This window comes from Cibotium barometz, chromosome 50, assembly GCF_041138505.1.
Source record: "Cibotium barometz isolate CiBa-2024 chromosome 50, ASM4113850v1, whole genome shotgun sequence".
Lineage (NCBI taxonomy): Eukaryota > Viridiplantae > Streptophyta > Polypodiopsida > Cyatheales > Cibotiaceae > Cibotium > Cibotium barometz.
This window is the reverse complement of record NC_141095.1, coordinates 13,825,631-13,839,805: the sequence shown is the minus strand read 5'-3', so window position 1 is coordinate 13,839,805 and position 14,175 is coordinate 13,825,631. Positions and strand designations below refer to the sequence as shown.

Sequence of the window (14,175 nt, the reverse complement as noted above, 5' to 3'; positions counted from 1 at the left end):
TTCTGACTGTGCAACCACCATGCCCACACTTGTACTGTTCCATTTTCACAGGGCCATGACAATGACCCTTTCTATTGGTGAGGTTGTTGTAAATGTTGCCAAGGGAAGTTGGGTGGAATTGAAAGTTGCCTAATGAGGATTGTTCATAACCTCTATGCGCCATTCGTGAACCATTGTCGTAACGCCCTTGAGAGGCCAATGTTCGAGAATCCCGATTCAAATCCATAACACACTCGGCGTAATGAATGGCCGTAGCAAGGTCGACAGGGTTGTACTTTTACACATTGGTACAAAGTATGGGGTTTAAACCTTCAATAAAAGCATGAAGCTCGTCCGCTGGGGACAGAAACAATCTCCAGTAACAAATCAGTGAATTGTGAGATATAAGAAGCCAGAGAACCAGTTTGGTCCAAGAAGCGTAAACCTGGGTTGCAGGAAACGTTTCCTGGTAGGAAACGGCAAGACCTGAGAAACGTTTGGAAACGCCAAACTCAATTACTAGGAAACGTCGGGGGTAGACTCAAGTTTAAGGTAAAAAAACAGAAGTACAAATATATCTTTTTACAAAAAAGTTAAAGTACATGTACAAATTCAATTATTGACCGATAAGCACCATTAAAAGATGAAAAACAAAGCAGAACAATGGAAGACCATCATGGCTGAATTTCATTAATCAATCATTCTACAAGATAGAAATTGTTTACATGGGAAGTACACCTTCATCTTCAAACTGATCCTCAAAACACTCACATATAGAATCCTCCTCTAATACATCCCATGCCTGGCATGGACCTGAAGAATAAGAGGGCTCTTTCCGTGATATGAGCCTAAGATTATTGTGCACAAAGACCAAGTCATCTGCCTTCGTATGACCCAGCCGGTTCCGCTTCATGGAATGTATGAAGCCATAGGTGGACCAATTTCTCTCACATGCTGAAGTGCTAGATACTTGAGATAAGACACGAATAGCCAATCTCTGTAACATAGGAGTACCTGTACCATAGTTCTCCCACCATGCAATAGGAGAAAGCTTTTGCATGTCCGCTAAAGCTGAAGACTCTGCAAAATCCCCCTGTAGTCCAATGTACTGTGACAATTGTGCTTTGTACTCTGTCTTCTCATCTTCATCTTTGCCCACCCTATCCAACGTCTTTCTCCACCCTTTCATCACATCCTTGTCCTTGTATGGTCGCTTCATAAACCACATTGGGTTGAGGACATAAGCTGTTGCATGAAGAGGAGAATGAAGCATTTCCCAACGCTCTTGTGCAAGTACCTGAATCTCCTCGTACTCGTCGTTGCCGTCTATGTATTCTTTCAATATCTCCTTGATTTTCTCTAGCATCTGATCAATGCCCTCATAAACCGTACCCATGACCGGTTCATCTCTATCCACCATACGAAGCATTGCCATGACCGGCCACAAGACCTTGACATACTTCTCTATGTCCTCCCAAAAAGGAGTAGACAAGAGTTGCATCTCTATGTGCAAAGCATACTCGTTGTTTCTCTTCCATGCATCCCACTCCTCGCTTGTGACTAGCTGCTTCAAGGGACTCTTCACCTTCACCAATCTCTGCAACATCATGAAGTTTGAAGCAAATCGAGTATCACCTGGCCTAATAAGCTTGAGCTTGGAGTGTTTGCTAAACATGGCCCTTGTTGCATCATGATTCGAAATGAACTGCTAGACTTCTTTGCCTTGGGTGATAGCTTGATCCATCCACTCGATTAGGACCAAGTCCTTCAGTAGAAGATTCAAGCAATGAGTTGCACATGGTGTCCAAAAAATATGGGGATATGCTTGCTCCACCAAGTGACCTGCAAGCTTGCAATTGGCAGCACTATCCGTAATTACTTGCACCACATTGTCCACACCGACCTCCCTAATGATGTCCAAAAGAGCTTCTGCAATAAACTCCCCTGTTTTTTGGCTCCCGGATGTATCGATGGATCTCTTGAATACCACACCTCGAGCACTGGAGACAATAAAATTAATCAAGGGCCTCTTTGCGGTGTCTGTCCATCCATCAGACACAATGGAGCACCCAAAGTGTGGCCATGAAGCCTCTACCCCCGAGAGACGACTGCAAACCCTGTCTTTTTCCTTGTCCAAGAGTGTGGTGCGAAGCTTCTCATAGTCTGGGGCTTTGTAACCCTTACCAAAAGACGCTATTGCACCCACCATGTCATGAAAATAAGGAGACCGTGCATAAAAAAACGGCATACCACATGCATAAAAGCATCGAGCAACGGCCTCATCTACTTCCTCTCGAGATGCATTCTTGAACATACCTTCCACGGACGGTTGCATTGTAGGCTTCTTGTTGACTAGATTGTTGCCAGTCTTTTGCTTCTTGATAGCGCACTCATGGTCTTCTCGAGTCATGTTTGCTCGATTTTCAGTCGACACCTTGCAGCACACTTGGATGCCTTGGTTCTTGATGCCGAGTAAATGGGCCCGTACTCGCGGATAGGAGCCTGCAAAATTTGTTTTGCAAAAAGAACATTCCCATTTCTTGCTGCCCCCCTTTCCGAATGCTGCATTCTCAGTCACATACTTCCACAATGGCTCGGGAGCATGAGGTGCTTTAGGCTTGAAGGGCGTGATAAGGGGGACCACAGAAGAAGAAGAAGAGAACATGGTTGAAATTGGAAGTTAGCAAAAAAGAGGGGCTCTTCTCCTTCTAAGCCTGCGGTTTTGCTCCGATTGAAGCTGTTTCGAACAAAGCCACTCAGGGACAGAAACTAAATTGATGCATTTGCATTTTAAGGCTCTATGGCGAATAGCATCTGCGAGAGTAAGGTGGTATTTAGGATCAAGGGGACATTTGCAAGGCTCGAAAATGATCCTTCTTGGTGCACAGTTAAAGCAAATGCAAGGAGGTTGGGGTGCACAGTTTAAGCAAAGGCAAGGGGGCTCCTCCTGTGCTTGCATGGAAAGGGGTGGGAAGGGGGGAAAGAGAGAGAGAGAGGGGTGAAGGAGAGAGAGCTATGTGTGCGTAAGTTTCTCACAAAGAGCTAACAACGCTGCAGGCTCAGCTAACTTTTTTTTTAAATTTTAATTTTATTAAAAAGGTGCTTTTTAAAAAAAATCCACAAACGGGCTTTTTAAAAAAACGGGCTCCTCGTTTTCAAGGTTCACGATATTTCTACAGAATGTGTAGCGTGGAATGCTCTGGCTCACTCGTTCTCTTTGTGGGCTTGTGGGTTCATTAACTATGCGCAGAGTGTGTGCAGGGCAACAAAATACACTTTGAAGGCGAATCGTTTTTTTTTTAATATTGGGCCCGGTTCGTTTTTTTTTAAATTCGCAGGCTGTTCTTTTCACTTTTTGGCCTACCACGTGTTTTTTAAAAAGACTTCTAAAATCGTTCGTTTCCCAGTCGTTTCCTGCTACAGGAAACGCGGAGCTGGTTGGGAAACGTGGAAACGACGTTTCCTTTCCTTCGTCCCACGTTTCCTGCAACCCAGGCGTAAACGAGTTCGAGCTAAAAAAATCTGCATTGGAGGGAATGAACTGCTTATGAATGACTTGCTCAAATTTATCCCATGTCATAATCGTTTTTTCAACATGGTGTCATCGTTGCCACCGGAGTAAGGCAGTATTCTTAAGGACGCAGCAAATGTAATCTTCTTGGCATCGGTAAGGACCATCGAGACAAAATATAGGCGAAGTTTGCAGTGCTGGTTTCTTCTTCACAACAACACCCTTCTCTACTCTCTCTACGCCCTCCGGGTGTCCTCATTATTGCAGATGATCTTGCATTCATGCACATTGCGCCACTATGCTCCACAACCGCATGGCCTCACCCACCAACCCATGTGGCTGGCTCGTAACACACCCCCCCTTCAAAACTAGAGCCCACCTTGTGAGGCTCTTCCTTCGAAGAAAGATGCACGTTATCAAACATCATGCATTGTATTGTCTGTAGACCACCTTTTTCCATGCATTTTTATAAATGCCATTCATAAAGAAAAGAAAAGAAAAGAAATTTTAGAGATTGAAATCTAGAAAAACTTTACAATTGCTCATAATTGATTGTAGAATAGCCCCAACATTGATAGTCAAAAAACATCAAATGAATTGTAGGAAAGCCCCAAAATCAGTTGCCCAAAGCCACTGTAGAAAAGCCCTAGTTTTCAGCAGTAAAAAAGGCCCCAAACTCAATTGCCCAAATTTAATTCTCAAAAATCAAGGCTCAAAATCAGCAATTAAAGAGTCCCAAATATCTAGCATGCAAATGCCTAGATAATACTCTTGGGTAGGAGGAAAGCTAGCCTGCACACACACACACACACACACACACACACACAACCTCAAGCACAGAGAAACGTGAGAGTGTTGGAAAAGATGTACTCAATAATAATGTGAAATGAAAGTACAAGTGAGTACTAAAAGGCCTAGGGCAAAGTGCCCAACACACATAAGTGTGTTCACACGGGAAAAAAACCTGTGTCCAGTCACAAGGAAAAAGTGCCCGTGAGTAAGCTGGGTTCACACTTGAACTAGTCGGGAGTATGACCAACAAGCCCCCCTCAAGTGAATGGTGTGAACGGGTAACAGCAGGGTGATAAAGCTATGTGCTGCCCTGCACTATGCTCCACAGTAAGAGAGAACTGCAGTGCCAATGGAAAAAGCAAGCACTATATGACGGGGGAAAGGAGAATCCCCAATGTCATAGTGCTAATGCTAGAGCACAATAGTACATAAATGCATCACCAAAAATGCATGGCAAAGATCATGTGGACATCAACTACATCAAATCAAGAGGCATCGCATAATACCCCTCTGAAGGCAAGCATCCAAATGCCAAGCTGAACTGCATGTAATCCACATCAATGCTCTGTAACTGCACCAGTGATAAGCACAAGAAGAGGTAGCAGATATACGCATGTGTAAAGGCAACAGGATCCAGAAGTCATGCCTAAGAGACATGCAATGTAAGCTACAAAAGTGAAACTCATCAATGGAGGATCCGATGAGGAAAAAAATCAGCAATGGTAGGGCTGATAAAAGTAAAAATTCAGCAATGGGAAAAGCTGAAATGGGGAGAAAAAGTGGGGGCTCGAGGCGGGCATCAGTCAATGCTATGAGAGGATAAGTAAACTCTCAGCGATGCCATGATCACTGGCATGTATGGCAAGTGTAAAGATGCATAATCCCACAATGAATAATATACATGTGACATGTCAAAACCATGAGAGCAAGCCAACACTGGCCAAGTGTGTAAAAGGCACTCCTGGTAAACATCACACGTGAGAAAGTGACAATGTCAACACTATAGAAACAATCCCGCTGCAAGGGAAAACAGCATAAAAGGCATCTCCAGCAGACATCACATCAGAGAAAGCATCTAGCATAGACCAGCATAAGGGTCAACAAGCATAAGTCACCATGAGGCATCACCAACTGCATGTGGGCAAGTAAAATCCCCCTGAAAGGCATCTGCTAGACAATGCATACCATGGAGTACAGACTATAGAGCATAGTCATCAAAAGCACTGGCATCAGAAGACATCTCTGCGAGCGATGAAGATGTAAGGGTCAAGGCTAACACATGTGTAGCCAAATTGGCCTGATCTACACCTGTAGAAGAAGATGCCAACTTCTTCCTTTTTTACTCTCAATACGCTTCCTGCATTCCTCTATGGTGTGCCCTGTTTTCCTGCAATAGTTACAACGCTTTTTCTTTTCAAGCTTGTCCTCTGTCTTGGGAGAATCCAATGGGCTAGATTTAGGCCCGGATCTATTCCCACGAAAGGGAGCAGCCATTGCTGACTCAACAGACATCATGTTGTTTCTGTTAGAACGACATTGCTCTTCCCTGAGCAAGAGAGTCATAAGGTTGTCAAAAGTGACCGCATTAGGTGCATTGCCAGCCAACAACCGCAAAGTGGTGCCAAATGTCTGATAAGAGTCAGGCAAGTTACGCAAAACTGTATGAACAAGATAGCTATCGGTCAAGACCTCACCAATGTTAATGAGCTGCTCTCATAGGTCCTTCACATGCGTAAGACACTGATCGATAGAGTCACCTTCAAGCATGCGGTCAGTCTCAAGCTTGCCCCGAAGATAAGCTACATGAGCCTCATTGCGACCTGAATACAATGCCACCAAGGTATCCCAAGCACCCTTTGCAGTTTTGCAAGAACGAATGTGCGGAATGATATGCTTGCGGCACGAGAGAGTAATCAATGCATGGACCTGAGCATCCCTAGCATCCCAAGTACGCTGCTGCTGAGTAGGAGGAAGACAAGGAGGTTGACCTAAATGAGGGTGAGTGGGAATCACTTCACCTTCCGCTGGAGTAAGTGCAAGAGGACGCTCCTCAGTGCCATCCACATACAGCCATACATTTTTGGCAACCAAAACATGACGCATCATATAAGCCCACATAGGGTAGTTGTCCCCATTGAGCTTGTCGTCTTGAGATAGCATTCCAAAGAGGTCATTATTACTGTTGGCCATGATAGCACAGCAAATCTGTCACAAGTCACCAAGAGTAGGCAATGCCCAGCAAAACCATAAGAATGCGGGAGATAAATAGCAAGATAACCAATGGACTGAGGGAACTCCTTCACCACACGAGAAATACATATGCATGTCCCAAATCTGCAAGTGTACGGCATACGGACAGAGGACCGACGGCTGAGGGCGGCAAAAGGGTGGCTGCAGGGCGGCTGAAGGCAAAACCCTAACCCTAACCCTAACCTGATGCAACAAAACCCTAATGCCTTGATGTGTGCAATAGGCTCCAGCTCTGACGGGCAACAGGGGGCAAACCCTAACCAAGCTCTGATACCAATGTTGGGTAGGAGGGAAGCTAGCCTACACACACACACACAACCTCAAGCACAGAGAAACGTGAGAGTGCTGGAAAAGATGTACTCAATAATAATGTGAAATGAAAGTACAAGTGAGTACTAAAAGGCCTAGGGCAAAGTGCCCAACACACATAAGTGTGTTCACACGGGAAAAAACCTGTGTCCAGTCATCACAAGGAAAAAGTGCCCGTGAGTAAGCTGGGTTCACATCTGAACTAGCCGGGAGTGGACATGACCAACAAATACAAGAAAAACCCCAATTATTATCAAAAGCCTAAATGATTAATGTTATTCACTTATGTTGCATCAGGCTGAGAGCTGGGCAGCTGTGTGTGGGCCTGATTTGCCTTGTGGGCATGAAAGTGACACCTGATCATAAAAAAACTATTAAATTTGGGCACCACACCTACTTGATTTTTCAAACGTTTGAAAATCAAACATTTGAAAATGTTTGAAGAAAGTATCAACAGAGAAAGCACATAACATAACCGTATTGAACACATGCTTGAGCAATCAAACATGTATTTTTGCAACTATGATTTCATATTTACCATCTTCAACCTAGAAGTTGACCTTTGGCGCTTGCCTTTACTAGCACTAGAAAAGATAACAAGTGACAGTTCATCATCATGATCCCGTTCTCTGTTCTCAATACCTCATAGTCTTTTCGTCTTTTGAGAGCTTCACGCGCAAGATTTTCTTCTCCTTTTTGCAATGCCAGTTTTGCTCTTTCATACCTGTCATGCACATGATCAGTGTATTACAACTAAAAATGAGACAAAGTTACATTTAGGGTGGCTTCACAACCTAGAGGTTGTCCGAGCCCCTGCTATCAGGCAGCCCGCCCCACAACCAGACACAACAGCAGCCACTGGATGTGGCAGCTTTTTCGGCAAAGGGTGAGGGCAGGCAGATGTTGTGAAGATACCCTTAGGCTTCACAGAAAAAACAATGGGTGCCAGCAAAAATTTGTACCAATCATTAGAATTCTGTTGTGCAGTTTTGTACTTGTTCTCCAGCTGCTTCTGAGATGCCAAAACCTATACATACTAAAAGCAAGTCAGAAGCACATAAAGATGAACCTGAGAGAGGTTTTCATAGAATGTTGGAAAGCAAGACAAGCACCTGTGCAGAAGCCTGTCTCATCTTCACAAGGTCTTCATTCATTTCAATCACCGTCTGCTCGAGAATTTTTTCTGGATCTTCTGCTGCAGTAACAATGGCATTGGCATATGACTGAAACATCCAAGTAGATCATCAGCTTGACTAATTACCCATGCTTGCACATTAACCTCATAGACATAGGGTAAAAGAGAATCTTTACCCGAAAAATTCGTACAACACGCTCAAATATGTTCATATAAGCTCCTAAAGCACCTCTCCCTGAGGAGCTCATGGGCATGCTTGCAAGAAATGATGCTCCATCTGGACAACATATACAGGGTGAAAACTCCTGAATATTAAACATCATAATACCCATTCGGCACAGCACTAACTTTTGCCATGAAGATTAGAGAGAACAACATGCCTTCAGCACCAAAAAAAAAAATTCGCAGAAATACTAGAAGCAAGTAGTTTCTAAGTGTTGGTTGAAGCAAGCTTGTCCCGAGTCATTTGTTCTGGCAGTCAAACTCCTGCACCTAGCCCAAGGGTACTAGCCCACGTGTAAATGCTCGAAATTGTAACATTGGCTAAGGGCATCATCTAGCAACAAAGACTCATCCTCACCCACGGTGCTGCCTAGCAAAGAAAGATAAGAGACCTTGCCCATAAGAGCTTATCCAAGATGAGTTGTTCTATTAGTTGTTCTAATACTTAGCAGCTCATACTCCTAGCTCAAGGATGAAAGTTTGAAATCTCACTACTGGTTAAAGATATTAATATCCCACCGCTACCTGGAATGGGAAAACAAAGTCCTTGCACAATTTAAGTCCTAACTTTTCTTTCTTGGATGTATATTATGCATTTAATTGTTCTGAAACTCCACACTTGTGGAAAGAACATATTAAATGGATAAATTGTGCACATAAGCTGGGCCACTAGTGAGCCACAATGGACTTGCACCATAGGTTAGAAATTTGATAATGTGCACTCCCACCTATATGGGCCACTTGGGCACACATGGTCATAACTCATGCACATCAAGATCCTGTTTGCATACAAAAAGGATCAATGCCTTGCTCATGCAATGGTCCCTGATCAGGAAGAAGGTAGCTTTGAAGGAACCAAGGTTGTTAGAACCTTCAGTAACATGCAAACAGTACGGGTTTTGAACAAGTTTCAATCCCCATAGGGGAGGTACTGTACGCATGTACATATATATACATGCATGCATGCATGCATACATACAACATACGTACAACCATACATACACATACATACAATATGTACAGTACGTATGTATGTATATGTGTGTGTATGTATGTATGTAATATTTATGTATGCATTTGTGTGTGTATGTGTGAATGAAAAAATGCAAGGTTTCTGAAGTACCATATGTTAGAAACAAACCAAGTCGTACCATACATCTCACCTCGTTTGACATGAGTTTCAAACCAACTATGGAAGCAACAAGAATTTAATACTAGTTTGGTAACATGACATAAAAGTGTCTTAGAAGATTTTTATGGGGGTCCACGTGCATATACAGGGCAGACAGCAAGGCTGCAGGCATGGGCACACTACAAGATCTGATCACCATCTGAAAAAAGCAAGCTTTTATGGTATTTTGAGCTTTTTTTTTTTACCGCTTACAAACTTAGCTTTTTTTCCAAATTAGTGGGTAAAAAAACTCTAGTTTTCTGAGTCTTCTGGATGTTTCTGGGTGCATGCTTTTTGGAGGAAACTTGTTTTTTTTGGGACATGCTCCAATCAGCCCCTTGTGGATAAAAGGCTGGCTGTTGGTCGACCTTGTGAGCATCTCTTTACTACAAAAAAGTGTGCTTTTCCCTTCAAAAGCTGATCACATCCCTCCTACGTTCTTTTTATGAGCTTTTTACTCATTGTTTACTGAAAATTCTGCATCTTCCATTCCATGGTAGAACAACAAGCAACTTCAGGGGTTCATATGGATGCTTTTGGAGGCCAGTCCATGATGGTGTCATACGGTTAGGACCTCGTGAGAAACACTACCATGCAGTCCACAGAGGTATCTCTCGGCACTCAACTACGCATGACTTCGACGCCTCATGTACCATCTCAGTATCTCGGACAATCAGTTCTTATGGAAAGTTTTGGTATGATCCTAATCTTTCCTCTGCTTTTTCTCATTACTCATCGCCATATCACCAATATAACCCGCTCCTCAACCTCTTGCACTCCTTCTCTGGTTTCTTTGTATTCTATTGTGCTTGATTTATAGAGACAATTAGTGGAGCTACACTCCAAGCAGCAACTAGTAATCCTCCTCCTCTACGGTTTCCTTTCATCCGGAACCTTTCTCCAATGAGAAGAAAGAGTGTGAGGAACTTTAATTGGATAGTTGTCTTGGGAAGTGGACCCTTTTTTAAAAAAATATGTACAAGTACACTGATACTCAGTGTATTAGTCAAATTAAAATTATGCTCCGTGGAAGGACCTCCGTGTGAAACCAACAATTGGGCTGATTTTCAGCATGTGTTTAAAACACAGTTTGTCTCTATTAACAAGATAGGCAACTTTCGACAGTTGTTTAAATTGGAGATGGGAAAAAGAGCCTGGACAACTATTCCTAGGAATTTAAAGAATTGGTGAACTGTTGTAAGGCCCTTGAGGAGCCACAGAAGGTAAAAGTGCAACAGTTTCAGCATTTTTATATGATTTTTTGTCCACATAACAGGCCAACAGTATTAGTAGCTGGCCGGCCAGCATCCCACACATATATATAAGCAAAAGGCATAATTCAGCAATCAACAAGTCATATTCATCATTCAGCAGTAGAAGTCATGTAAGAGGCCAAAGGCGGGGCTGACCAAATGCCTGCATCATGTACATAAATTCAGCCACCTTTTTGTACCATAAAACCTAACAACAAACTCTCTTCTTCTATCTCCTTCATCTTAATCATGTTTATTCAGTATTTTGTTCTTAATCAAGCTTAGGGTTGTGGATCAATACAGCAAGGCTTCCGTGCATGCAACATTGGTATCATAGCATTCAGGCTCAGCCCACTAAGCCAAGGAAGGTGCACAATTCCAGCAGAAGAATGCTATGTACGCAAAACCAATACATCATTAAGCTCTCATATCAGCTCCAAAGGCCTAGCAACAAGCATGATCAATTCCGGCAAGTGACCCACCACTCTGTTAAGATCAAGGGAAAAGCAAGCGGATAGTAGAGGAACAGATGCTCAATTCTTCACCAAGACTTGGAAGTGGAGATCATAAGTGAAGGTGTTCAGAAAAAAATATCAGTTAAAGTCGAAGTCAATTATCATAAATGTTGCAAGAGCATTGGCTAACCCGAATGGCATGACCAGGTACTCGTAATGACCATATTTTATGCGAAAAGCTGTCTTATATTCATCACCTTTGTGAATGCGAATTTGATGAATATCCAGACTTAAGATCAATTTTGGAGAAGACCTTTGCATGGAACAATCGATCAAACAATTCATCAATGCGCGGAAGAGGATACTTATTCTTGATAGTCAACTTATTAAGGGCACGATAGTCGATGCAAAGGCGCATAGACTTATCCTCCTTTTTCACCAAAAGTACTGGAGCTCCAAAAGGGCTTTTGCTTGGTCGAATATGTCCTTTCTCCAAAAGTTCAGTAAGTTGTCGCTGTATCTCCTGAGATTCCGTAAAAGAAACTCAATATGGAGCACAAGTAGGTGGAGCACTGCCAGGAAGGAGATCAATAGCATGGTCGACTGGTCGCCGAGGTGGGAGAACCGCAGGAAGCTCCCGAGGAAAAAGATCCAAGTATGGAGCAAAGAAAGGTTGCTTGAGGTACATCACCTTCGTATCGATGTCCTCAGGAGGATCTTTGGCTGAATAGATCATTAAAAGTGCTGAGGAACAACCACTCTTGCGGACCCACCGTTTTTCTTGAAGAGCTAAAAGGGTTGGTGTAGAAGGTTGGTCTCTAATGCCTTCGAGTGCCGCAAGCGTATCATTTTGAGCAAATTGTATGGAATGGTTCCGGAAACTAATCAGGGGATCATATTGATACAACCATTCTTGACCTTGAGGATCATATCATAATGTGCCAAAGTCATGACTTAAAAATCCAATTTGTCACGATAGTGCTGAATTCGAAAGGAGAGGTGTTTGGCAACAATAGTACACAAGGATGTGGAACCATCGGCAAGCTCTACTTCATAAATAACAGCACTTTGAGAAGTCCGAATCTTCAATCTCTGGGTCAAGGTGGTTCCCACAAAGTTATGAGAACACCAACTATCAATGACAACATGAATAGGGTGATTGGAAATAGAACCTTGAAGAACCAAAACCTGAGTAGACCGCTGGGCTAACAGTGAAGAGGCAGATTGAGCTGTGGCAGTAGCGGTGATCACCGAAGCATGTGCAATAGCATGGTGATTAGCCGCACGCTTTCCTTTGTCAGCAACTGGGGGTTTCTCCTCCCAACGGTGATGGCTGCCTTCTACCCGATCTCCAAGTCCCGTACAGCCCAAACAATCTCCAATCTGCACCTCAATCAACAAACCCTCGACATCCCACTGTCTCCAAGCTTCAAGCCACCTAGGGCTCTGATACCATGTCAGAATGCACAGCGAGAATGAAGACAACTGTTGTAGATAGCAAGACACAGATGAAAGAGAGAGAGAGAGAGAGAGAGAGAGAGAGAGAGAGAAGCTGTGTAACTCTGCTATATACACCAAAGAAAATCCCGGAATCTACAATGTGGAGTGTGGGGGCAAGGGGGCCATTTTATATGGCCCCAGGCAACCTAAAACAGGCCAACAGCAGCCCATGCTCACGACCAGAAAATGGGTAGCCCCCAACCAGCACAAGAGCAAGTCGGCCAGGTCACCTGGACAGGTCAGGTACCAAAGCATACAGTCGGCCAACATCTGGGGACAGCCGACACCAGTCACTCCTCCAAAAAATGGGAAAAATACATGAAGAGTAAGGAAAAATGGGAAAACACTAAAATAGGCGGCCGCACCCACAACAGAGGCCTTGGTATAGTGTACAGATAGGAGATGACTGCTAACAGTCAGCCCCATAGGGGTGACCGGGGCCCCCTTCCACATTTGTTCTACTAATACTACGAATGAATGATGATTATGAACTAATGAACTGTGCTGAATATTGATTGGTGCTTATATATAAGCTTGAGGACCAGGTCGGCCAGTATATACTGCTATCGGCCTGTTTTGGGTGGACAAAAAAATATTGCTTTTACTCATTTACTGCTGCGCTTCATTGTTGCTGTCCACACCCTATGCCTTGCTAATGGCCCTTCTGCTGCCTGTAACCTGGACAGCACTGCTGGCTGCCGACAGGGTGCCCTAGGCCCGTCATGCCCTTGATAACTTATGTGCTGCTGCTGAAGCTGTTGATGTTGATGATGATGGTGTGGATGACGGTGCTGGTGCTGGTGCTGATGCTGATGCTCTTGCTAATGGTGATGCTTCTCATGCTACTAATGATGATGAGGATGCCTATCCTACTGCTACACTAATCAGGGATTTAGACAGTTCATTCCGAAGATTAGCCATGGCACGGGCGTGCACGTGACGCTAGGTGCACTTTTCTATTCCCTCTTTTCGTACACATTCTCATTATTACTTTGCATATATAGGTGGGAAATGATCTGGGATGTCGTTAATCAATTCATTTTTTCTTCAAGTTCACCCTTTTTTCCCTTCTCGAGATTGTGAATGTCATATGTCACAGGCAGCATCATCTTTATAATGACAATATCATACCTATTTTAGACGGTATGGGACAGGGCTTGTTAATCAGACTAGTGGTTCGGACCAATTTAATGGCATTAGGCAATCTTGTTCATATAGTGCCTAAATGGACTCATCCCAATGTTTCGATGATGAGAAGCATTATAAGCAACCTCCACTAAATGTAAATAGTTCATCACGTCCTAGGTTCTCGTCCACAAAAGCCCAAAGGATATCCTCAATCACCTGGTTTACCCTCTATGTATGTCCTTCGGTTTTTGAATGATATGCAATACTAAGATCCAGAGAGGTACCAATGGCTTCAAAGAATGCAGTCTAGAATCTAGATGTAAATTTGGCATCTATCACTTATAATTCTCATAGGCAATCCATGCAATCTAAATATCCCTTTTAAGAGAAGCTTAGTAACACCTAAGCTATACAACGGTCTTCATCAATAAGAACTGCTACCAACTCCATAGTTACCACGGAACGTCGTT

General features: G+C 43.4%; 3 protein-coding genes across 3 annotated transcripts in view; all 3 read right to left on the bottom strand.

Moving 5' to 3' along the window:
* Positions 1–14,175, bottom strand: part of LOC147609829 (membrane-associated protein VIPP1, chloroplastic-like) — an 85,197-nt gene that overhangs the window by 38,999 nt on the left and 32,023 nt on the right. Inside the window, exons 2-5 of the mRNA XM_086786790.1 lie at positions 8,153–8,253; positions 7,954–8,064; positions 7,804–7,868; positions 7,484–7,565 (exon numbers count right to left, since the gene is read on the bottom strand). Coding sequence (XP_086642916.1) covers positions 7,484–7,565; positions 7,804–7,868; positions 7,954–8,064; positions 8,153–8,253 — 359 coding nt within the window. The remainder of the gene's footprint in view (positions 1–7,483; positions 7,566–7,803; positions 7,869–7,953; positions 8,065–8,152; positions 8,254–14,175) is intronic.
* On the bottom strand, positions 278–1,656 carry LOC147609831 (uncharacterized). Its single transcript, XM_086786870.1, has 2 exons — positions 718–1,656; positions 278–465 (listed from the first exon to the last, which is right to left on the bottom strand). Exons 1-2 carry the CDS (start codon positions 1,652–1,654, stop codon positions 278–280), a joined length of 1,125 nt encoding a protein of 374 aa, XP_086642996.1. The 5' UTR covers positions 1,655–1,656.
* Positions 1,667–2,925, bottom strand: LOC147609830 (uncharacterized). Its single transcript, XM_086786995.1, has one exon. The coding sequence runs from the start codon at positions 2,642–2,644 to the stop codon at positions 1,688–1,690; it is 957 nt and encodes a 318-aa protein (XP_086643121.1). The 5' UTR covers positions 2,645–2,925; the 3' UTR covers positions 1,667–1,687.

Bases quoted from the DNA above. Each gene is read 5' to 3' on its own strand.
- LOC147609831 (XM_086786870.1), bottom strand. From the start codon at position 1,654: ATGTTTAGCAAACACTCCAAGCTCAAGCTTATTAGGCCAGGTGATACT. The intron at 466-717 runs GTGTACTTCCCA...AACGTTTCTCAG, and splicing joins GGATCAGTTTGAAGATGAAG to GTCTTGCCGTTTCCTACCAG.
- LOC147609830 (XM_086786995.1), bottom strand. From the start codon at position 2,644: ATGTTCTCTTCTTCTTCTTCTGTGGTCCCCCTTATCACGCCCTTCAAG.